The sequence below is a fragment of the Hakea prostrata genome, chromosome 5 (assembly GCF_041222555.1).
Source record: "Hakea prostrata isolate BN-2017 chromosome 5, UWA_Hpros_2, whole genome shotgun sequence".
Taxonomy (NCBI): Eukaryota; Viridiplantae; Streptophyta; class Magnoliopsida; order Proteales; family Proteaceae; genus Hakea; species Hakea prostrata.
Window position 1 is genome coordinate 16,543,438 of NC_142604.1, and position 24,266 is coordinate 16,567,703.

At 35.4% G+C, this 24,266-nt stretch overlaps 2 protein-coding genes across 2 annotated transcripts; one reads left to right on the plus strand and one right to left on the minus strand.

Annotated features, from left to right (window-relative positions):
- Window positions 1-3,445: 3,445 nt before the first annotated feature.
- On the minus strand, window positions 3,446-7,086 carry LOC149015463 (lysine histidine transporter-like 8). Its single transcript, XM_089155717.1, has 5 exons — window positions 6,595-7,086; window positions 5,920-6,053; window positions 5,398-5,825; window positions 4,590-4,721; window positions 3,446-4,395 (listed from the first exon to the last, which is right to left on the minus strand). Exons 1-5 carry the CDS (start codon window positions 6,975-6,977, stop codon window positions 3,907-3,909), a joined length of 1,566 nt encoding a protein of 521 aa, XP_089011843.1. The 5' UTR covers window positions 6,978-7,086; the 3' UTR covers window positions 3,446-3,906.
- A 13,266-nt stretch (window positions 7,087-20,352) lies between these two features.
- On the plus strand, window positions 20,353-20,715 carry LOC149015464 (auxin-induced protein 15A-like). Its single transcript, XM_089156533.1, has one exon. It carries the CDS (start codon window positions 20,353-20,355, stop codon window positions 20,713-20,715), a length of 363 nt encoding a protein of 120 aa, XP_089012659.1.
- Window positions 20,716-24,266: the final 3,551 nt, after the last annotated feature.

The following is a 24,266-nucleotide window of genomic DNA, read 5'->3' on the forward strand; positions in this document are numbered from 1 at the left end:
TTGGGGCAATATTGTAAAGTAACAAGAGATTAATAGTAATGTATGAATTATGAGATTATCTAAGGATGACTTAACGGAATTCGCTAACGGGAGTGTACCATAGTGAAAATTTAAGAGACATATTTGGTTGTCTCAAGTTGATATCTTTTTGGGGGTATCCATCATTTTTCTTAAATGTTTTGAGGTGTCTCTTAATTTTTTTTTTTATTTTAAAGAAATAGATTGTGCATGATTGAGGATAATAAATAATCATAAAAAAATCACATTAATAATCAAAATGTTTGCGGCTATTATATTTAGTTATAATTCAACACAATGATTTTCAATGTATTTAGTTATAATTCAACACAATGATTTTCAATTTATCTTTTTTTTATTTTTTTTTTATAAGAATATGATTGATATACTGGAGGAAATTGAAATACTACTAACCTATAAGAAGAAAATATTAGGTAAATTTTTAATTTTTAATGTTATAATAATATGAATTAAATTATACTATTTATTTTTAATTAGTTGAATGATTTTTCCAAATTCTTCAATTACAAAATATAACGTATTTCAATATATTATTAGGTGCTTCTAGCCTTTTTTTTTATTATAAATTATAACTTTGAAGTTTAACTAAAATATAAAAAAGAACTATAATTTTGAGTATTATTCTATAAATTAGCTGAATAAAGTTATAAATTTGCAATTTGTGGAGTAAAAGTTATATTGAAATTGTTGTGGTATAATGTTAATATATATATATATATATATATGTATGTATATATGTTTAATTTTTTATATTACTTTTTAAAAAATTACCCAATTGTACGATATTATATAGATATATATATATATTCATATATCAGATTCATATATCACTCATATTCTATTATTATTTAAAAAATTTAAAGAATAAACAAATGAATTGAAGTTGTTTGGTTAATAGTAAGAAAGTTTTAGGGAGATGAAAGTACAAATTTGAAAATAAATAGCTATAGAAATCGAGACCATTCAAATTTACGAAAAGATTTTAATTTATCTATGATTATTGTGGGGTTAAAATAATTAATTGATATTTATAACATCATCATTCTATAAATTAATGAGTATTTGTTTAAGCAACTAATTTATTAACAATACAAGTTGTTATTTCATTCATATCATTCTAATTGTTTAGATGTTACTTTGTATATGATCCCTTTATGTTTGTCTTTAATTTTTTATACTTACTTTTTAAAAAATTACCCAATTGTCAAGGTACAATATTTTATTAACGTGGGAAAAAAAAAAAATATGAATTACAAAATATCAAGGATTCATATATCAACTCATATTGGCTATTATTATTTAAAAAAGTATAAAGAATAAATAAATGAAATGAAGTTGTTTGGTTAATAATAAGAAAGTTTTAGGGAGATGAATATATATTTTGATAGAAAAAAATAGATATAGAAATCGAGAGATTCAAATTTAGTAAAAGATTTTAAATTATTATTATTATTATTGTTGATTTGTTAAGTTTAATGAAAGGTAAATTAGACATTGCATATTCAAACTAACACCAACAAAAACCTTTGAGGAAGGGAGCAATATAATTTAATAAAATTAGGAGAGTCTTATTAGTAATAAAATCAAACTACAAGGGGGCAATAGTAATTATCCCAAAATACTATAATAATTTCTAATTAAAAAAAAAAAAGTAAAACTCAAATCAGGAAATGAGATAAATCCATAAGACCTTATTTTTTTAAAAATAAATAATCGAATCTCAAATAAAGAATTTTGGTTCCTATAAATATAAAATTATATTAAAAAATAGATTTTTGGGTAAAAAGGGGGAGGGGAGAGTTTCTATTTTTATATTTTTTAATTACCTTTTAAGAATTACTAAATTGTACCATATTTCATTATTTATTAAGAAAAAAACCTATCTTAAAGAATCCCAAGATTCCTATCTCAAACTATATTCGAATAGTATGATATGATATGATAGAATTTGATTTTTTTGGTAGAATATTAGAGATTGGATGGATTGATAAAAAATGATGTGGAATTTAATCAAAAGTTTTTTTATTAGGGATTAAATCGCGTTGGATTTAAAATAACAATATTTATGAGTTATTTTGTATAATATCTAATTTGAATAAAATTTTCTTTATTAAGGATTGATATAAGAGAACTACAAATCAATAGGAGGAAATTCTCTTTCCTAATTTTAATTTAATTTAATTTAATTTATAAATGAAAAGAAATAAAAATTACAAAGGATACCAACAATTTGTAAGGAAAAATAAAAAAAAAGATAAAAAAATTAATGAACAAAATATGACATTTGAATAAAAATGAGAGATACAATAGTCAAAGAAAAGATTTTTTTTTTGGACATAAAAAGAGGAGTACATGCTTTTATATAATAGTATGATATATACTCCTAGCTAGGGAATCGGAGAGATACCCACCTAGAGACATATTGACCACCGTTGGTCGAGAAGCCCTCCCCCTACCCCGAGCCCAACCAGGGGAAGAACGGGCCCAAGACCGCAAGGGAAAGAATTGCATTCAAACACGTATTCTTGAGACCTCCGAGGGACCAGCAGGCCCCGAGTGCAGAGCTTCCCGCGAGAAAGATTTGCCAAAGAGAGTACATGCTTTTATAGGTATATATATATATATATATATATGCGCTTAGAAACCTTAAGCCACAACTATTCATTGGCCCAAGCCCAAAATATAAAGAAACTTCGAGGCCCATAGAAACATGGACCTTCTGCATGCTATAGGGGTGTTGCCCCCACACCCCACCGGGACGCCTTCCCCAGACCCCGCCTGCTCACTAGGGATTAGCCTTGGCCTTAGTTGCTGTGATACTGGTAGGAACTATAATTGTTCTCTGGGCAACAGGTAGATGTGCCATTTGTTCCAATGGTAACAATGGCAAGATAGATTCTAGAAAATTATGTTAGAAATTTGTTCATCCCATTCTGACTCCCAGAAACTTGTTCATCCCATTTTGACTCCCAGAAACTTGCTTTCGTGCAGATGTAGATTGATTCTCAGAAATATTCCAACAAATTTTAAATCTTTTTTGAGATTTAAATATGATATTCAGAGTAAGGCTATCAAGGAATTCAATATGTAAATAAGATTGGTCAAGTATGTAATGGCACAGTTTAGAAGCAAAACTTTTTAACATTTGAAGAAGTAATTTCATGGAGTTATTCCACAAATCCACGGATGGAGTTTTAACTGCTACTTTCTGACATGGAATTCAACCAAGATGGGAGGGAAATTGGGGTGAAGAGGCTTTTCTTCAACACAAGGTAATGGGTGGATCAGTTCTTCAATGAATTAAATCTCATCAGTGGTGTTCAACACAAAGAAACTTGTTAAACTCATTGGTTGCAGTATTGAAGGTTCTGAAGTGTTGCTAGCCTGGATATGTTCTTAATCATGTGGTAATTTGCATTCATGGTGATCATTCTTGCACACAAGGTTACAGTTTGAAACAATCCTTTTGATGTTTTGTGCTTTCCTAATAATTCCTTAAGCCATAACCACTTAATGTACTGAATGATTGATTTAAGCACCCCGAAGAGTCAAACTTCCTCAACACTCATTTCAACCAAGTTCCCATCAAACAACTGAAAGGAAAAGAATTACATAATTTTTTTTCGTGAACTACAAGAAACATAGTTACTTAGTACATAAACAAAGTTACCTAGTACATACAGAGGCAGGTGTGGTAATTAATTTACCCTCTAATTTCTGGTAATTCTAATTACTACATACACCAAAAAAAAAAAGAAAAAAAAAAGAGGAGAAATTAAAGCTTACAATTTAGCTTTAGAGTAATTAACACACTTTGATTAACTAACACAAACCAATGCTCTTCTTCTCAGCTTATGTTGTTTCCTATCAGGTAGGCTTGAAGAAGTTGGCATGGATTCCAGTATCAAGAACAGACCACAATCCTGCTGCAACCAATAGAGCACTTAGGAAAATTCCCATGGTTCCAAGTACCCAGTTAAGCCACCACATCAAACCAAATTGTTTTGGTTTCTTAATCACATTCCACATAAAACATGGATAAACCAAAGTAACTGGTAATGCAAATCCACCAATCAACCCAGCCAAACTTCCCAAAAATGGCACTGCTACTGCAGCAAAGAAGGAAAGGAATCCAAACACTGTTCTGGAGATTGATCTTAACCACCAGGGCAGTGCCTTCTTCTTCCTGCTTGTGTAGTGGGACTCAATGAGATCAAACATTGGCATTCCATAGATTTGGAATGAACTCACAGCATTAACTATCACAAACAAACTTATCATTCCAAGTAAAGCTCTTGAGGTAGTTTGTCCATGGAAAGCAAACAATGCAGTCAGCATTCCACCATTTGCTGGTATCTGCCATCGTTTAAGCCAAAAATTAAAATTGTTATGAATTAGCTCAAAATTTTATATGGGATCTGGGGAAGCCTAAAAATTCTAATAGAAACACATAGGGTTGTAAGGGGAGCATAAGACGGGTAGAGGATTCAAACTCTGTTACCATAGCCCTATATGAATATACAACAATAAGAAATTAATTAAATTCTTACCATTTGACCATATGCCCAGTATCCTCCAATGGCAATGGGAAATAGGCACATTGCTACGAGTACATATGCAGCTTTTACACCTTTCCACATTGGTACATGCGATGGGTGTTTTTCACTAGACGGCATCGTGGCCTATGAAAATAAAAGAGATGCAAATATTTATCAAGACACTTGATGACAAATAGTTTCTAAAATGATAAATATATCGTTGAGTTATAAGAAAGGGATACAGATGCACATAAGCAACAAAATACATCCAACGGGCATATTTCTTACATTAAATCATATTACTTTTTAGTTTAATCATGCGAAAGTATTTTACTGTTTATGTAACACAATGTAAAAGTTTGACTGCAGTAGCAACAAGGCATCTATTAAAATCCGAATTAATTAGTAGAGACTTGTCAAAGAGTTTGACAAAATAGTATGACTTTACCCTAAACAGCTGACTAATTAACAAGTTTGAAAAGTCATGAGGGGCTGGTGAACATTGGGGAATCAGATTTGACTGGTCAACATATCTCACAGGGTCATGCCAGTGATGAGTTTGGGGTTACATGATATATTAATTTTTTGATTTGTGAAGAAAGTTGAAATTTGTAGGTAGGTATCTTAAATTCTAATTTACCATCTAAGATATTATCCTAACGTTGGTCATTTAAAGTTGTCGAGTCCATGCATAAAGGGTTTGACTAGGTTTTAATCAGTATTTATTGCCCAACCCTCTTCTTTTACCTGGGCTTAAAATCGTTCCAAAGCAAATACAGGTAGAGTTTACTATCTGATTTGTTAAAAGAAACACAATTACCTGAATCTCAAGGACTAGATTGTGACCTCTGAAAGCAAAAGCAATGATACCAAGAGCGTTAAGGATATTAAAAACCCTAGTAGCATCATTCTTGGAACTTATGGGTTTATATGACACCATAGGTAGCCTTCCTTCTTTAACAGAGACCACCCAGATCAAAGTACAGTAGGCAACCGCTGTTACAGCTCCAACCAGCGACACACCAGCGATGGAGTTCAAGTTGGGCAACTGAGATAGAAGAACAGCTGCACAGGTGAACACCAAGTACCATTCAACCGTCGTTAATGGCTTCGCTGTACATGGGACACCACAAACAGTTTCGAAGAACATCTTCAAGGTGGAACCTCCGATGATTATCAGCAGAACACATGTTGCCGCTGATAGATAAAGTATTGGTATCACACCAATAATCTTCCCCACCCTTTCTCCTGAAACAAGGTTGTAATATAAATTTCGTCAATCAAAATACAAGATGAAGTGATTGAAATACTTAAAAAAATGGATTCAGGTGTTGAGCCTTGCCAAAAGTTGCATAGAGGAGTGTGAGATATCGATTGTAACGTGTCCCAGAAGATGATTCATGGAGTTGCACCAGCATCCATAACGTGTAAAGTTGCCAAATGAAAGTTACTGTCAGAGCTATAACTCCCCAGCTCCTGCAACCAAAGTAAACTCTGGGTTATATAAAGATGAATTCTATTCAAGTTCTTAACAAGTGATATTAGAAAATGTAAGAACGAACACCCAGAAATCACAGATTAAAAAAAAAGAAAAAAAGAAGGAAGAGAAGATTTAACGTGGTTTTACACGCCAATATGGAATGCTACGTCCACGGGTGAAGAAAAAAAACCTTTCAGCAATTGTCCAAAACAGTATTATAAGACCTCTCACCCAAAGCCTTAAGACTTAAAATATCAAGTCTGTCAATGATCTTGTAGGCGAACACATGATACATGCTTAAAGACTTTAATTTGGTAAGCAAGTTGATCTATCAGATCAAGTTGTACCAGATTGTAGGGGCATAGCCCTCACACCCCCACCATAAACAATGATGGGCTTCAAGCTTGGGCCAACTCAAGCCTTCGGATTCCATCATAGATCTCCCAAATAGGGTCACTCGGTTGTCCACCAGTATATGTCTGAGCTAGTCCATCTTTGAAGTCAGTTACTGGATACAGAGATGATGTAGCTACTTACCATCCTAGGAAGGTGAAGGCGACAGGGAGAACGAGAGCTTGAATACCGATGCCAGAGCAGAGAGTGTGGAAAGCTGCATAGAAGGCGTTGCCGTTTCTGGATTCAGTGATGGGAAGCCAAGCATCTTCATGTTCGAGTTTGGTAAGGTGGAGGGCTTTTCTTAAAGGAGACGCAAGTGGGGTGAGGAACCGAGGAGTTCGAGATGTTGGGGTCTTAGTTTTGTTTTGTCGACTTGGCGTGTGTTGTTCATCGCCATCACCATAGAGTAGAGGTGAGCGCGTCAATGATGGAGAGTGGAACTGGGAAGGAGGAGCAGAGATTGGTGGGGTTGTTGATCTGGGCGTTATTGGTGCTGAGCTTACAACATCCCTATCATCATCCATGGCTTCCTCTTCTCTTATTGCTTATGAAACTCAACTCTCTCTTCTGATCTATTGCAGCCAAGAGAGAAAGGAACACCGCAAGTGTCTTGCTGGATTGGTATCTTCGTTTCTGTTCTTTAGCTATATATGGGCCGGGCATGGCCAAGCTCAGATTGCTGACCAGGTCAGTTAAGGAAATTCATCGCAAGACCGCCAACCTAGCTTTAATGCACATAAAATATCAAAGAAGGGCTGCTTCGGAGACTGGAGGCAATATTGACCGCCGTTTGAAATGGAAGAAGATTGATTTATCGAGAGGATTCGTAGTTCAAAGTTGCTTCAACTTTTCTTTTTAAAAGTGAGTGAGGCTTTGTTTTTGTCTCCTGATCATGTAAACCCTCGTAAGTGTAAAACCAATCCACAGTGGTTGGCGGCGGATTTTGTTATGCGTTTGATGTTAGCCGTTATTGTTTAATCTGTCTCCTTCCACGTGGCTAATCCATCCTGTCCCATAACCCTTATCTTAATTGTGCATTTTTTTTCTTACACTCTAGGGTTGACCAAGGTTAAGACTTTTGGAGCTTTTCTTTTATTATTATAAGAACCCCAACAACATTAATAATAAATACAAACAATTTTGTATATTGGAGTATTACATAATATAAGTCGGCGCTTCGTCCGTAGACCCAAGAAGATTCAAACTCTAACCTCTATACAATTGAGTATAATAATGTTACACATTTCATAAATCAACTAAACAAACCTCACCCATTTAACTAAGATTTAATTTATTTTCCCAAATTGAAACAAGGTTTGAGTCCAAGATTTTAGTCTTGAGAATAGATTAGGGCTAAGAATAGGTCTGAGATAAGTATTTCATCTCACTTGGCCCATCTTGACCATCTTTGTTTTTTTGACATTAATTGCCAAAATGTTACTTTGTTTTAGGGTTAACATAAGGGTGAACGTGGTGGAGCCAAAGGCTTCCATAGAAGCAAAGTTTGCCGGGGGAGGGAGACGTTTTTGCTAGGATTGACAAAGATTTGGATGCTCAAGTAAACCTTGGAGGATTTTAAAAACTTGAAGATCCAATTTCAAGGAATTTTGGCATTGCTTTGGTATTTTTGTGATTTGAGATAAGGTACCAAAAATCTTGATTTGAATCACCTCATTTTCTTTGACCCTTATCTTTTCTTTATCTAAGAGATGATCCCAAATGAATTGGTTGTGGAAGCAAATATTGTGCACCACGATAAAATCTATGGATGCATTGGTTTATAGAGTTATGCTTTCTATACTTGTATTTCTTCAATGGTTCAAATTATTTATTTTTATATTAGATTTATTAAGGTGGGGTTTAGGCTTGCTTTGGCCTTTCAAAGTTCAACTTCAGGGATAGGTATGGCTGAGAAAAAGCTCAGCTAAAAATATTCAAAGTTAAAATTAAATTTTAAAAAGCCCAATATATCCAACATGTCCTTACACTTGTAAATAAATAAAAGTATCCAATCATGTTCACATATGTTGAACTCCATTGATCATATTACCACCTAGAAAAGAACTCAACTCATATTTATTGGAAGATTCCAAAACTATAAGATTTATAAGTTGTGGTAGGTGAAACTGGGAGTATTTAGTATTTTGTCGCATAATTGGATCATCACTTGAGGTTGAATCAAGTGTGATGTAACATATAATATAGAACAAAGAATTCTAGAAACTTTAATAAATTAAAAATTATTATTGAATGTGGAATGTACTTTACAAGATAACAATGATATATATATATATATAAAAGACTCAAATTAAGAATTCAAATCTAACTAGAAAGTTAGTGTTCGAAAAGCTATTTATTTTGATATTTTGTTAGTTCGTAACTTTTCTCGTAAAATTGCATCAAAGTGTGGGAATTGAAATCAAGTGTGGGAATTTAAAGTGAAGTCAAAGAAGTACAAAATCAAATAAAGGAAAAAAGAATGGTGATTCACACGTTCTTTACTTTATTTTAAGTTTATTTTATATGTATTTTTTGTTGAAGCACTGATTCAAAATTGCAGGTCTGCACTCATAAAATATAAGTCTCGTGCAACCCCAAGTCTCATTTCTTTATTTGCACGCTGTCGTCGCCTTGGGCTTGACGGTTCTGTTCTAGACACCGTGCCACCTTTTCTTTTATGTTTTCCTGGAAAAATATGGAATCGGACTTTACTGGCCATAGACTCGAATATTATAGGTCAATGAAATTACCAGGTTTTAGGGTTTTGGGTTGAGAAGAGTCATGAAATTCCCGTGTTTCATGACCAATGGTGCAATCATTTATTTATTTTTTTAATTTTTTTTAGAAGTAAGGTTTATCCGAGACAATTTATGAACATTTTTATATTTTTTGGAATTGAGATTTGTCTGAACTTTAATAAAAAATGAATTTATTCAGTTACATCAACAATAAAACTATTAATGTATGTCAATATTACACATAGAAGTAGGCCAATCAATTGCTAACTCAAGGTTTAAAGTATCGGTTTTGAGTATCGTATGGTCAGGATGATTTTAAGAGACGTATCATCTTGTATTTGAGTATTGTATTGCTCTAGCTAATGTATTTTAAGGTAATTCAACGGAGAGACGTATCGATATTTATTGTATTGGTTTGGTCAAATATAGATACGAATCGTATAATATCGTGGGATACTTTAAACCTTGTGCTAACTCAACCGAAACAGCCAATTGGGCTAGAGAGTCAGCAACACCGTTATAACTCCTAGAAATGAAACTAAAGGAAATTGAACCCAACTCTTCTTTGATCAAAAAAATATCTTGCACGATAGGTTCAATACTCATGCATGCCTTAATTACTCCTCAAAGAGATAATTGATATATATAATTTCAATTTAAAGTAGAGTTTCACCTCTGGCCTCGATGGGATTTAAACTTTGATTTCCTAAATGGAAGTGTTAGTCTTTTGCAAATTAAGCCACCCTTCGAAGTTCTCTTTCTATATGATACGGGAAGAATGTAACTGACTGGGTCTAGAGCCGATTGGGTATTGAGTGCTAGACTCGACCGGGTATTGAGTCAGTAGTATGGTCGGGATATAAACTGACTACTCGACATTTATAGAAGGCTCCACTCATGCTAGATCAATATGGCAACACCGCCTTGAAAGGAAAGTCAACCCTAGAGATGATTAGGCGGAACAACTGTCGGGGAATCCTGTCTGTACCCAAAAAGGTAATCCGCATACTATTTAACAAAGACTCACCCCTCCGGTAAGGAACGAACACTTTCTTAGCAAATTCCTGTGTAGCTCTTGCACGAGATCTTAATTTGATCACCAATTGACTTAGCCATCGGAGGCGGCTGCCCGGCACCCTAGCCGGCCCACGTCCAACCTTTCTTGTAGAGTTCATCGTCTCTAGGCATGAGAAGGCAATCGAGAGTTAGCCCTGGCTCAGTTGGAACCTTGATCGAATCTGAAACGTCTCACTATATCTTAGTTGAGACATAACATGATGAAGATACAATCTGTTAGTAGTTGAGAAACAATTAAGAGAAGATGACTTCAAGACTTCAACCCATTTGGATCGATCCTGTGCAAATATTGACTATGGTATATTCAAAAGGATGACTTCTATGCACTTAGGTTGTGTTGAGACATTAATAATATGGTGGAAATTTCTCTTCGATGGTTTTCAAGTTGATCTTTTATTCGTTCTACCCCAAGTTTGCACTTTTTAAAGTCTCATTTCATAAAGGAGAAAGAATTTATATGCCATGGGCCCATGGGTGACAGAAATTTAGTTTAAAAAACATAGCTCTTTTTAACTAATTATGAAAATGACAGAAAATATTGATATTATATATAAAATTAAATCCAAGTGGTAAAAAAGCTAAATAAAATTAGGCAAAAAGGACACTGGATTTGTGTGCTTTTAAAATTTTTAGAATATGTTGAATCTTATTCCTTATTTCTAGGGAAATTTTCAATGCCATGCATTGAGTTTCTTCTTAATAATAAATTAATAATGTCATTAATAGAGCATCATTAATTTTTTTGTTATCCATTTATAATATTACACATTTCACTTACAATTGTACATTCACAAAAATCAGCTATCATTTTTGGATGAATCATATATCTCACAACCAAACACTTAAATTATAGTCGAAGATTTATAGATTTGAAATCTCGAGGAATTTGAAAGTTCGTAAACCGTTGAGTTGATTTCTTCTAGATAATAATGTCACTAAGATTTATTATAGAGTCGATATGTAGTATCTGTTAATTTTCAAGATTACATTTCTCAATTACAATCTCAAGTTTAAAATAATATCTATGATGTATATCTCCTTAAATTTGTGAAAATTTATTATTAGGTGAGGAAGAACTTCTAGATAGTTGAGGGAGATAAAGGAAATTGAGTCGAGTTGATAAAGAAAATGAGTCGAACGTAGATTTGTCGATTTTGATTAATTTTTTCTTTTTGAAATAATTAAGCTCTTATTGACTTCTTAAATTTCGAATAACTAGGAGGTGTTTTTAATATTTTTTTTCTTATAGGGGTTTGATTGATAAATTAAATAACTAAGTAGGTGGCATTCATTTTAAGGGATAACTTAAAGAGATTTGGTTGAAATTTTTTCTTTACTTTTATGAAAAATATCCATTATTCACGATTTCTTCTGCTATTTTCAATTCGTATTGGGTGGCCCACCATTTGCAATTTCTACTCTATTGTTTAATGGATATGATTTTCTCTATCCACTAAAATCTAGAACATTTGCACTCTTAGCTCTATCCGGAAATAAATTTTTTTTTTAATCAAATGTCTTATTAAAAAAAAAAAACTCCTAGGAGACTGATTAGGGGCACAGTTTCAAAGCCTCCATAGGAGACTGATTTGTCCACTCATTTAATAGATACACCGCCATTGAAAAGACACCTTGAAAGGGCTCTTTGCCACTATAGACAGAAATGTAGCTTCTTTAACATTTCGTTCCTTCGTTCAATATTAAAAAAGGTCTTCTCCTCCCCTTGTAAAAGTTTTTGAGTACTCTTTCTCCTCCTCTTTCTTTGTTTATAACTGCTGACAACAATTCTTGGTAACAATAGTTGGACTGGGCTTATGTGATGCATGTATATGGACTATTCTTGGGTCCAATATTTTTTTGGAGTTTTTTTTCATGGCGCTGCCTTAAGTGGGTGCTAAATTCTTGACTGCCTCCTATGTCAAATATTTAACGATGCCCCCCTAAGCCTATCCCAATATTCCAAGTTACCCCTCTCAATGATTAAATGACCATTAAGTGTAGGTTGTTAATTGTCCAAAATGCCTTTGTTCTTGTCTAAATATCAAATTGCCTTTTAATTCACTTAAGTGACCCAACCCTAAGTGGGTGATCCATCTTTTTCACACATACCCTCAAAAACCCCACATCGCGAGCAATCATCGCCGCCCTCTCTCCTACCGGCGATCACCACCCTTTCCCTTAGCCTCTCTCTCTCTCTCTCTCTCTCTCTCTCTCTCAAATTGGGATTTGCTCATTTATTCTCTTCCTCATCTTTCCTTCTTATAAATCTAACCCAAAACCTCTACCACTCTCCTTTCGTCGTGGTTATCCGTATACATAACCCCTTTTTGTAGCTCTCTATTTTTCCCCTTCTTCTTCTTCAATCCCTCCTCCACCAGGAGATTTCATTTACAAAGTTGTCTGAGGTACTCTCCCTCTCTGCTAGGAACCCAATATCTCTTTCTTGCCTTTGAGTTATTTATTTTCCTTTTTTGGAAAAGGTTTTGGTTGAATATGTGGTAGCTGAAGCTTCCAATCTTGAAGGCTTTATTTTTGGTTATATCTTTGGTTTTGTATGGGAACAATAAGTTTTTTCAACCGGGGTATTCGCAACAGATCTAGTTGCTTATGGTTCTGTCGGGGTTGTGAGCTGTTTTTCTCTTGATTGCTAAAGAAAAAATTGTAGCTCATCTGTGAAATTTTTTGAGCTGCTGGTTCATGAGAAATTGTTTTTCTTGTTATGGTGTTGGAGAGTAATGTATTATTATATATCCTGTTGATGATGAAGACCTCGTGTTGGCTATTCTCCGAGGTCTTGGTGAGTCGTATAATGATTTTGGTGCTTCGGTTCGGGTTTGCGTTGATCCTATTACCTTTGAGGCTTTGTCAAGTCTTCTTCTTAACCATGAGAGCCATCTTTGGCATAGCTTTGTTGTGGCATCAAGTTTAGTTTTATTTGCTAGTGTTGTTGTTTGAGATCGAGGTTTTGATTCTAGATCTCGCGGATTTACCTTTCGTTTCTCTCAGGGGTCTGGTTCTTCAAATAATACAATTGCTCATCCTACTGGATCCATTCTTGGTTGTCCATTGTCTCACTCTGCCTTTGACAAGTGTCTTTTTGGTCATGTCTTTTCAAGCTCTTTCTTGCTTTTTCTTCTTTCTTGATGGTTTCTGTCTTGCTTTCTTGACGGTGTTTGTCTTGCTTTCTTGACTGTTCCACCATGGCTTCTGCAAATTTGTCTATAGCTTCTTTGAATGTTCAATCCGTTCGGCCATTAAAGCTTTCCAACACGAATTATCTCTTGTTGCATGCACAATTTGTTCCGCTCCTTCATGGTCATAACCTGTTTGGTTATGTTAATAGAAGCTTTCCTCAACTGGTTGTGTCTTCATCGGTTTCTGATGGATTTGCTCTCAGTGATGATGGATTTGCTTGATGCGTCTTCAAGACCTTTGAGTTTCTACATCATCACCTGTTTCTTCCTTGTTTGATTATTGCTGTGGAACTTTGGGATCGTCAGGATCAAATGGTCCTCAGCTGGTTAATTTCTTCTCTCATTGAGGCAAAACTTCCTCATATTGTCTCTGCAAGAACCTCTTATGAGGCTTGGAAGACTTTACATAAGATCTTCACTCCTTCTTCTCACTCACTTATAATGGATCTTAAAGAACGGCTTTATCACGTTCACATGGGAACTTCTTCTCTCTTTGAGTTTCTTTTGGTTCGAGTTATCGAGCGTTCTTGCCGCTACAAATTCTTGTAACTTCATTTGATTGTTTTTCCTATTACATTGTATTTGTGGTTGACTACACCCGTTATACTTGGTTGTATCCACTGAAAAACAAAATTGATGTTCGTGTTGTTTTTACAAAAATTGAAGCACTAGTTGAGAACTTTTTTGGTAGCAAGATTACTTCATTTCAATGTGGTGATGGTGGTGAATTCTAGCTTCTTAGTAGCTCTGTTTTTGGCTCTTTTGGTATATCTCAACATATTTCTTGTCCATATACACAAGCTCAGAATGGGGTGGCCGAACGAAAGCAATGACATGTTGTTGAATCCGGTCTTGCTTTGCTTCTCCAAGCTAAAATGCCACAAAAATTCTGGTTTTGTAGCATTTCAAACTGCATTTTACCTCATCAATCGCTTACCTTTTGATGTTTTTCATGGAGTTTCTCCTTTTGAGTGGTTGTTTGGTGTTGCTCCTGATTACCAAGCATTACGTATTTTTGGACGTTTATGCTTCCCATGACTTCAGCCCTATGCTGATCATAAGCTTGATGCACGTTCGTAGCCTTGTGTTTTCATTGGTTATTCTCCTGTTCACAAGGGATATTGGTGTTTTGATCCCTCTTCCCAGCGCATATTTGTATCTTGTCATGTTGTGTTTGACGAAAGTAAGTTTCCCTTTGCACTGTTAAGTTTTTTTTATGTCTTTGCCTACCCCTAAACAATGGTTTAATATTTCTCCTGTGATGATATTTCCTTGTAATTCTGCTGATGTAACCTTTGTCTCACCTCTACATAGTGGATCTCTCCCCACCCTGGTTCCTCCCTCTATCCCTGATGGGCCCCTTGGGCCATTAGTGCCTGTTGATTTGGTTGATGGTCATCTTGGAGATGGGATGTTGATTCCAGTGTGCTTGGCACCAAGTATTGAGCCCAAAGCCTGTTACTGGGCTGGCTGGGCCATCTATTGAACTGAATGGGCCATCTGAATTGGCTAGGCCATCTATTGAATCGTTGCAGGCAACGGCCCATAATTTGATGGGTGTTGAATCCACCAAAGATAATCTTTCTCTCAATTGAATTTGTAATAGTAGTGAGTAGGGTCGAATTCGCAGAGATTGATGAAGATTTATTCCTTGATAAAAATTGGGGGGTTTTGAATCAAGAAATTAAATAATGAATAAAACAAATTAATGGATGCAATAGTTATCAAGAAAATTAGAATAATAAAAACTTTCAATCAATATTTAATTTCAGTATTGATTCTCTCAATTGATCATTGATTTAAAAACAAAAAACTTTAATTTTGGCTAGATTGGTTATGATCATTGAGGATCAGTCCTCTAACAATCAATCTTTCCCTACTTTCTCGATAACCTTCGGATTCGTCCTTTGACTTATCTCCTAAATAATGTACATAACCTTCGGATTTGTCCTTTGAGTTATGTCTATTAATCTCATCAAATATAAAAGACCCAATCCCTAGTCAAGAAACCCGGAAAAACCTTGTTTATTTAAACTAGGACATACATTTTCATAGCAAACTCTCTAGGGCATTGATTACCCGTTTGAAGATGCTATTTGTCACTTATATGAGAATAATAAATAATTATTCTAATTGACTAAGTAATGTATTAATCATCAAACAATAGGCCTCTTGTCTAAGGATTAATCTAATAACATAATAAACATGGAAAACGTATAAATACCTGAAAATTAAAGAAAACTAATTACTCGAAGTCTCACAATTGTCAAAAATTAAACTTCTATTAATCTTGATCGAAAGATGGAATTAGCTAGAACATGGAAAAGAAGAATAAAAAAATGAAAATAGAAAACAATGTGCAGTTCTTCTTCAGAACTGTGACTTCCTCTTGTTGTAGCTTGTCATGATAAATCTCTGAAAATACCTTCCTTCTTATAGAGAATTCCTTTCAATTCTGCATCCTTTCCAATTTTGTCATTTCCATTGTTCGCTTTAGTAATGCAATTCTTTCCAATTCAGTTGTTTCCTTTCTTTCTCCTTATCCATTTGATTGTTTCCATCTTCCTCCTTGTCAATGCAGTGGTTTCTAATTTAGTCACTTTCAATTCAGCTTTTTTCTTAGATGTCCGATCGCAAGAAAGAACGAAATCTTTGTTTGTTTAAGTAAGACATTTCACGAAAATCCTTCTGATTTGGACAAAATCAAATCTCTAGCTTCGGACATAATCAAATTCTCCATCTTAATTTTGGCATGGTTCTTTGATTTGATTTAAAATGTGGCGATGTGCATGGTTTTAAACTACTTTTTTTTTTATGGATTTGATATTCAAACGCTATAATCTGTCCATATAATATAAATCCAAATAAACAATCAATTAGTTTCATTAAAATACAAAGGATTTGATATAATATTAATGCAATTAAGCGACTTATCACATAGAAATATAGTGGATTAACAATTAAGATATATAATTCCTATTGGTGCTTGAGAGAGACTAGTAGATTGGGAAGAGAATCTTAACTATCAATTATAAAAAAATATTTCAGATTATAAAAATGGATCAAAGGGTGGGAAGGGTTAGTTATGGTGAAATCTGATTCCAAGGTTTTTAGCTATTAGCATATCTCAATTTAAATTTCAATTCGCAATTTAGTCTAGTATAATTCTCATTTTTACTATTTGTTTGAATAAAATTGGTATAATTAGTTTGGTACTTACTTTATAGTCCTTGAGGGAACGATTCTTTCACCATTATATTACTTGTTACGGCAACGTAAACTTATGTTGTTATTTTCCACAACATAACCTGATGTTCCATGCTTGCACCAAACACTTGAAGATCTGTTGTCGCCGACCTCCACTTGAGGGTGTGTAAAACCAAAATTTGAATTTGAACACTTATCATGAAGGACAGATTATAGAATGACCAACAATAGAATGTGCAATACATCTAGATGGGCGTAACCACCACACTTTTGACAAGCACAAACTACGAGCGCCCTTGGCTAACAAATCAGCCAAACCACATTAGCAAATCTATCTATGTGAAGCACCTGAATGGTGTCAAACAAAACAAAAGAATCCTTAATAAGTTGAACTAATTTAAGACACATCCAGTCCAGGCTAGTAGAAACCTCATTCAAACTCAGAATTGTTGCCTTAAAATCCGGGAAAAATAAAACTTAAAATTTTTTAATTCCAATGGTGCTAGCAATTTGGAAAATATCATAGATTGGTTCCAACTCAGATTAAGCAGCCGCTGAAGTCGAACCAAATTCCAAGCGAGCAGGTATAAAATCTCCATTCGAGCAAATAATCACTGCTCTACCACTTTTAGAGGATACTGCCTTCCAGGAACCATCAGTGAAGATATGAAAAAAGGGCAGCAAAACTACAAAAGAGAAATTCAAGGATGATATAGCATGTGTGGAATTAGAAAGGTCATCCAAGGATGACCTCATCAGACTCACACAACCTAAAAAGCAACCAAGCATATCATTTAACAGTGAGCACAGAGAATGTTGAAACTGATGTAAGCATGGATCGATCAATGCCTTCAAACATATGAAGATTTCGAGCCTTCCATCCAAATGGTATCTACCCAAGGTAAATTGCCAGAATCTTTATATGATGAGTCAATAAATTGCCACCAATCCATAATGTCATGACCTTGAAAAACATCAGAATCAAGTCGAAGAGGAGAAGCTCTCCAACATTGTCTAGCAAAGGAACATTTAAATAAGGTATGAACAATAGGTTCATGAGAGCTCTTACACATAAAACATAAAGGAGTTAAACTAACACCTTTTTGAAATAGATTCAAATTCATTGAAAGAGCATTATGACCAGCTTTCAATTCCTCACTTGGAACTGGTAGATCGCATTATTTGGCCCAGCACAGCCTCAGGACATTTCACTGTGAAATCGGCCTATAGGTTGGCTTGTGATCCGTCATCTGATCATAGACAACGGTCAAATGTTCAATGGAGATCCCTATGGCGATTACCACTGCCGCCTCGAGCGATACATTTTCTATGGAAGTTGTTACATAACAAACTCCCAACGGCTGATCTTCTAATAGCTCGTGGCTGTTCAATCCCGTCTTCATGCTTATTCCGTGGGGGAACAATCGTCTTCTGCTGATCATATCTTCCTAAAATGTCGCCATGTGATAGAAATCTGGAATGGTTTGCAAATGGGAGCTTTACTACGTGTAGATTCCATCGCAGAGGGGGTCCAGTAGTGTATCTCTCTCGCCCAAAAAAGGGATGACACGAAAAAATTATTCAACATTTTCACTGCCCTATGGCTCATATGGAAATCATATACAAACCTTATAGGTTCTACTATAGTTGTTCTTCCTACACAGCTCAAATTCCAAGTCTGGAAGGGTTTGCAATTTTATTAACCGGCTCACTCCAGCAAGCAGGCGTCAGCTGAAACCTATGGTCTCATCAAATGGATTCCCCTGACAACAAATTCACAAAGATTAACACTGATGGATCTTTCTTACAAGAAAAGGGACTTGCAGGTTATGGAGGCATTGCTAGAAATCAACAGGGCAAAATGATCTATGCTTTTGGCTATGGAACAACTACTCACGATATCCTCACACTTGAAGCACTAGCATTGCGTCAGGCATTTATATGGGCCCTTGAATTTAAGTTGTCTCGCATAGCATGACAATCAGGCCTTAATCACTATTATTCACAAAAGCCCTTGTGAAGTACCTTGGAAACTATACCCCATCATTTTAGACATCAGACAGCTGGCAAATTCTTTTGCGTGTGCTACTTTCACTCATATTCCTTGGGAAGCAAATTTCGTGGCGGATGCTTTGGCAAAAGAGGGCGCGATCACTCAAGAGGCTGTGTTATACGTTCAAACTCCACCCACTCATATATTGTCTTTTATGTTTTTTGATATGCTTTCTTTAGGTTGTAAGCGTGGCTTTTCATTTTAATAAAGTTTACTGTTACAAAAAAAAAAAAAAAAGACCAGCTTTCCAAGAAAAGTTCTTACCTAAGGTAAAGTTTTGAATTTCCAAATATTTGACCAGAAAGCTGAAACGGCAGATGGAGCTCCTCTATAAAGCTGACTATGAGCATAATTTAATTCCATATAATAAGCTGACTTAACTGAAAATTTTCCTTCCAAAATATGTTTCCACACCCAAAAATCATCTACATTCTTGATAAAATAGGTATTTTAAAAATAGCTGCTATTTCATAGGCCGAAAATAAAGATTTTAATTTTGAAAAGTCCCATGACCGAGAAGGCCAATGAATTAACTCATTAACTCAAACAGGACCCAATGAAGGAATACGAAAGATACATACTATGCATAGGTAAATTAGGGACCCAAGGATCATGAAATACCTTAGTGTGTGTTTGTTTTGACACTTAGAAAATCGACAAGTATGACCAGTGCGCGCTGTTTCTCCAACAAAATGCAATTCACAAAAAGGAAAAGACATGATATACGACTACAATAGGACTGTCATGACATATGGCCCATGTTCTTTTCCGATCTATTTTCAGGTCTAAAAGATAGAAAGATATATTGAGTAAGCTATATATGAAACTTTAGGTAGGTCAAAGGATAAACACTTTCACCTCATACAGGTATAATACTCTTTTTTACCGAAAAAAGAGAGTAGAATACTCTTTTGAGTGTTGCAGTAGTGAGTGACCAGTTTCCCCTATGAGGTTGGCAAAGTTGTGAAGTTTGAAAAGTTAATTTGGAGCCAGCTTTAATTAGTTGTGTTGAAGCAGGTGACAATTGAGATTGGGTGCAACCTGGAGACTGGAGTTAATGCCAGTTATATCATGGCATTGCATGTTATCAACAGATACGTTCAGAGGTTGGTCTTTAATTAGAGTTCATAGTCAAGGTGCGTGTTTGAGTCTGTTCACACAAATTAAAATTCAATTTCTTTGAAAATAATACAAACAAGATTAATTGAATCATCGCGTGCCGCGTCTATCTTTGCGGCAGCACTAATACTGTAGCTGCATGTGTTAGCAGTAGATGATGAATTGCATTAAGACGACACAACCCGTTGGTTGTCTATATTTTCTGTATTTGCAAGCAAACCTAACTTTTGGGGCCACTGTGTGAGTAATTATGCATTGTTTTAGGCATGACTACACGGCCAGGAAACATTGAAATTACTGATCTCTATAGCTATCAAATTATAAATGATTTTAGGTGATGGGACAATGGGATAGCTGAAAGGTTCTATCTCTATTGCTATGGACTCATTCAGATCTTTTTACAAACATGAGGTTGTGGATCATTTGATCTCTCATGTCTCTCCTTATATAAATGTATCATTGTAAACTTATAACCAGGCATTTCGGTTATCAATAGCCCAATTGAGTCGAGATGAAAACTAAAATGCTGGTGGAGAGGATGAAACGTTGGAGGAGGTCAGCTGTTTTGGGGACAAAAAAGATCTTTATTTCAAGACCTGTAGGTGGGTTGATTGCAGATAAGGGACATTTTGCTGTATATGCTGAAGATGGCAAACGTTTTGTAGTCCCAGTGCACTGCCTAGGGGAACCCATCTTCAGAGAGCTTCTTAAAATGGCGGAAACAAAGTTTGAGTTTGAATATAATGGAGCTATCATCATTCCATGCAATGGAGACGTCATTGAGTTTGTTCTTTCCAAGATGAGGCATGGTTATACAGGAGAGCAGAACCCTCTTGTTGAACACTTGGAGAACTCACTATGCTTGTCTTTCTAACAGATGGAAGATCTAGGAAGAGCTCTGAAGATTGATTTTTTCTTTTTGGTCTTGTTAAGACCTGTGAATATTAATTAATTGTGGTGTGACTTGGTGTTTGAAGTTTTTTAGTTTGGCCAAGTACCTGTGAGTATTGCAGATGATTTGTATAATGAAAGTTCATTATTTTATTAACGACTGCCCAGTACTACATTAGAACATGTTATTTCAAGACAAGAAGAGTGAGTGGTTTTTTGTTTTTTTTTTTTCTTTTTTCCTTCCCTCTCTCTCTCTCTCTCTCTCTTTTTAATGATGTGCAGAACAACAAAACACAACAGCAGTTTATATCCTGTACATAATAATTAAGTAGATGGATAAGCGTCCCAGGAGCTTTAGCATCTACCTTAAACTCTGACTTGAGCTTCAGTCGATCTAGAGTCTGCTCAGTAGTGGCTTCAATGCCTGCAATAACAAGTGTTGGGTTAGACAAATTGAAGAAGTCAAGACAAAGTTGTTCTCTTCGGATGTTGATCGAACACAACTTTGAATATAGTTTTCAACCAAACATTTATTGACTTTTGCATGTTGATAATCTTTCTTCTGGTCCAGAATACAAGATTTTCATTTATACTTGTAAACGTTGAACAAGGACGAAGCATTATTATTATCATTTTTTCCCCCCGGAACTGAGCTTTTCGTGGCAATTTCCATGCACCTTGATTATATAGATAATTTATTATATATAATTAATTTAGAGCAAGGATGGTCAGCCCAAGAACCTAATGGAGGTTAGACCCATTCTGGAGGATACCAGAGACTTGGTACAGCATATTCCAGCGTGGCCCTTGTCCTTTTCTTCCAGGGAGAGCATTAGCCATGAGAGCCTTGTCTGTGGCAATTGCCTGAACTGTTTTCTTGCCTTGGCTTATTGAGTTATGTATCGTAGATGTCTTCTTGCCTTGTGCTTCAACTAATAAATAAACATAAATAAATATGAAGTATTGATCTTTTGCCAACTAAGTACCCTTCAAAGTTAAGGATGAAGCATTTTGCTTGATCTTCGAGAAACCCAGATACTAGATGAGTCTGTAACTCCGGAGCCAAATCATTAACATAATCATAATTATTCATGATAATTAAGCATCTGGATAATTGAGGGACCACATGAAAGCCATAGTTCTGAACCTTTTTATATTATCAAGGTTTCAGTCTCATGATGGATGGTTTGAGAATCGTTCTGATCATGCTTCCCAGTATGTACTGCATTTGATCTGTATCTTTGAAATGGATTCTTAGAACTGGCCAACCTGGTCTTGTACGTTGAGAACTGAGTGGACATCTTCCAACTCAATAATTGTCTGAGTTATATACGTGACTCAGATGCATTGCTTTTAAACAAAAATGAGCTCACTCTCCTTTATCATTAGGAAAAATAAATTTGCTTGCCGGACAAGGCATATGCTGGATCTCTGGTATTATTCTTTCAAACTGGAGTTCAGCTAAATAATAAGAAGCAATTAATTATCTCTAGGAATTTTCTGGTGTGGTGACAATCACATTATGATGACACAACCCTCTCTTTGTCAAATATATTCTCTGGATTTGCATGTTAACCTACTTTTGGATTACTGAGATTAAGTAGCTAAGTATTCTTCTAGGTAGAAATACATGCTTAGGATGTCATATATATTGGGGCGACCCTACTTTTGAATACTTTTTTGTTTGGATTACCCAGGTTGCAGATTTCTTGCTCATGGGAGCTTTGAAGATTTCTCTTAGTGGAGTTTGGCGCCTATCTCCACCCCTCTTTGTTGTAAATACTATTTCTCTTGCCTATATGAATATTTTCTTTAGAGCTTAATATAAATTTCATTCTCTTTTTTGAGTAAAAATTTTATGAAGTTCATTACATGGCTTTCGGGATAAGATGCAATGTTAAATCTAGAACATCTATATGTTTGCTTGTAACTCCAAGTGTTTTGGGGTCATCACTTGAAAGGCGGAAAGGTAAAACAGAGTTTTTGACGTTGAAACTGTTGGAGCCGGGCCCCCCCATCGGAGGAGTCGCGATCACTTCCCGAAGCTTTTTCACCACAAACTTTAGGGGGGGGGGCCCCTTTGAATAATAATAAAAAGAAATTTTATTCCCCAGGGGGTTCCACATGTCCCCTTTTGTAGGGAAAAGGACAATTATATGAGGGTTGCCACTTTTTGTTTTTTCCCCCTACATATAATAGATTGGCTCATTAATCAAAAGCCAAAAAGCAACGGCATGGAAACATTTTTTTGTGGACCAATTAAAATTGTCTCCCAAGGCCTATAATTGCCTCAGAAGTCCAATGTACATATATTATTGAACCTTTTGAATAAGAGTGAAGAAAACCTTATGAAAATGAAAGATCTTAGTCTAGAAGATCTAAAAAAGATAGTGAGTGTTCTTTTAGGAAGGTGATCCAGACTCCATAAGTTAGGTGAAAACTTGTGTGACGTTTTTTAAGTGGCCTAAATTATGTCCAACTCACAACTTAACAGTTTTAGTTAGTGCCTAGTTAATTCCTAATTTGAAATAACCAACATATCCTCCCAATGCTAAATTACTATACTAACCTCATGTCTCATTCCATACCCAACCTCTTGTTTTCTTGTCACCCATCTTCTTCCTAGCTACCCTGGCTAGAACTTATCCACTATCGCCGAAAACCATCACACTCCCTCCCCCTGCAGGTCACCACGCGGCCCCACTTTCCCTGTGTTGAAAATCACCCACCACCAAAGATATGATCCACCGGGCTTTATTTAGATTTGCAGTTGAATTATCTTTTACTTGAAGACGAATCTACTACATGAACTCATCCTCATCGTAGGAAGAGGAATCTCTCATCCTAAAATCTAAAACAACCCTAAGTTCTCTTTCAGTATCTTCCCCAATATCTTATCTTCTTTAGCAACCGAGATTGAACTCAAACAAACTACAAGATTTGGAAGACAAAGATAAAAAAAAAAAAAAAAAAACTTAAGAAACCATATATCTCCTTCGAAACTTGCCTTCTCATGGATCAAAATGATTTGTGTTTCAATTAAGGGAAGAGGTTCAAGAATAAGGTTTCTTGAACTTAAAGTTGAAAAAGATGAAATTTGGGTTTTAGGGGAAAGACAATGTTCTAGGGTTTTCTTGAACTAAGAAGGGAAAGATGAATCCACGATGATTCTAGGGAAGAGAATTGGGGAAGAATCGGAATTGTTGCTATCTTTGGTGAAGGGTGATTTCTGGCAAGGGGAGGGTGGGGGTGACGTTGGTGGCAAGGGTAGGGGGGTGGTGGGTAAGTTCTAGCAAGGGTAGGAAGAAGATGGGTGAAGGGAGAACCTTCACCCACCTAAGTGTTAAGTATGGGATGAGACACAAGGTTGGTTCAGCGCTTTGAAATTTGGAGGGTATTTTGGTAATTTCAAATTAGGAGTTTACTTGGCACTAGTTGAAACTATGTTGTGGGTCGAATGTAATTTAGGTAATTTAAGAGAGGCAACACAAGTTTTCACCCAACTTAAGTAGGGCAAGCATAAAAACCTGGATT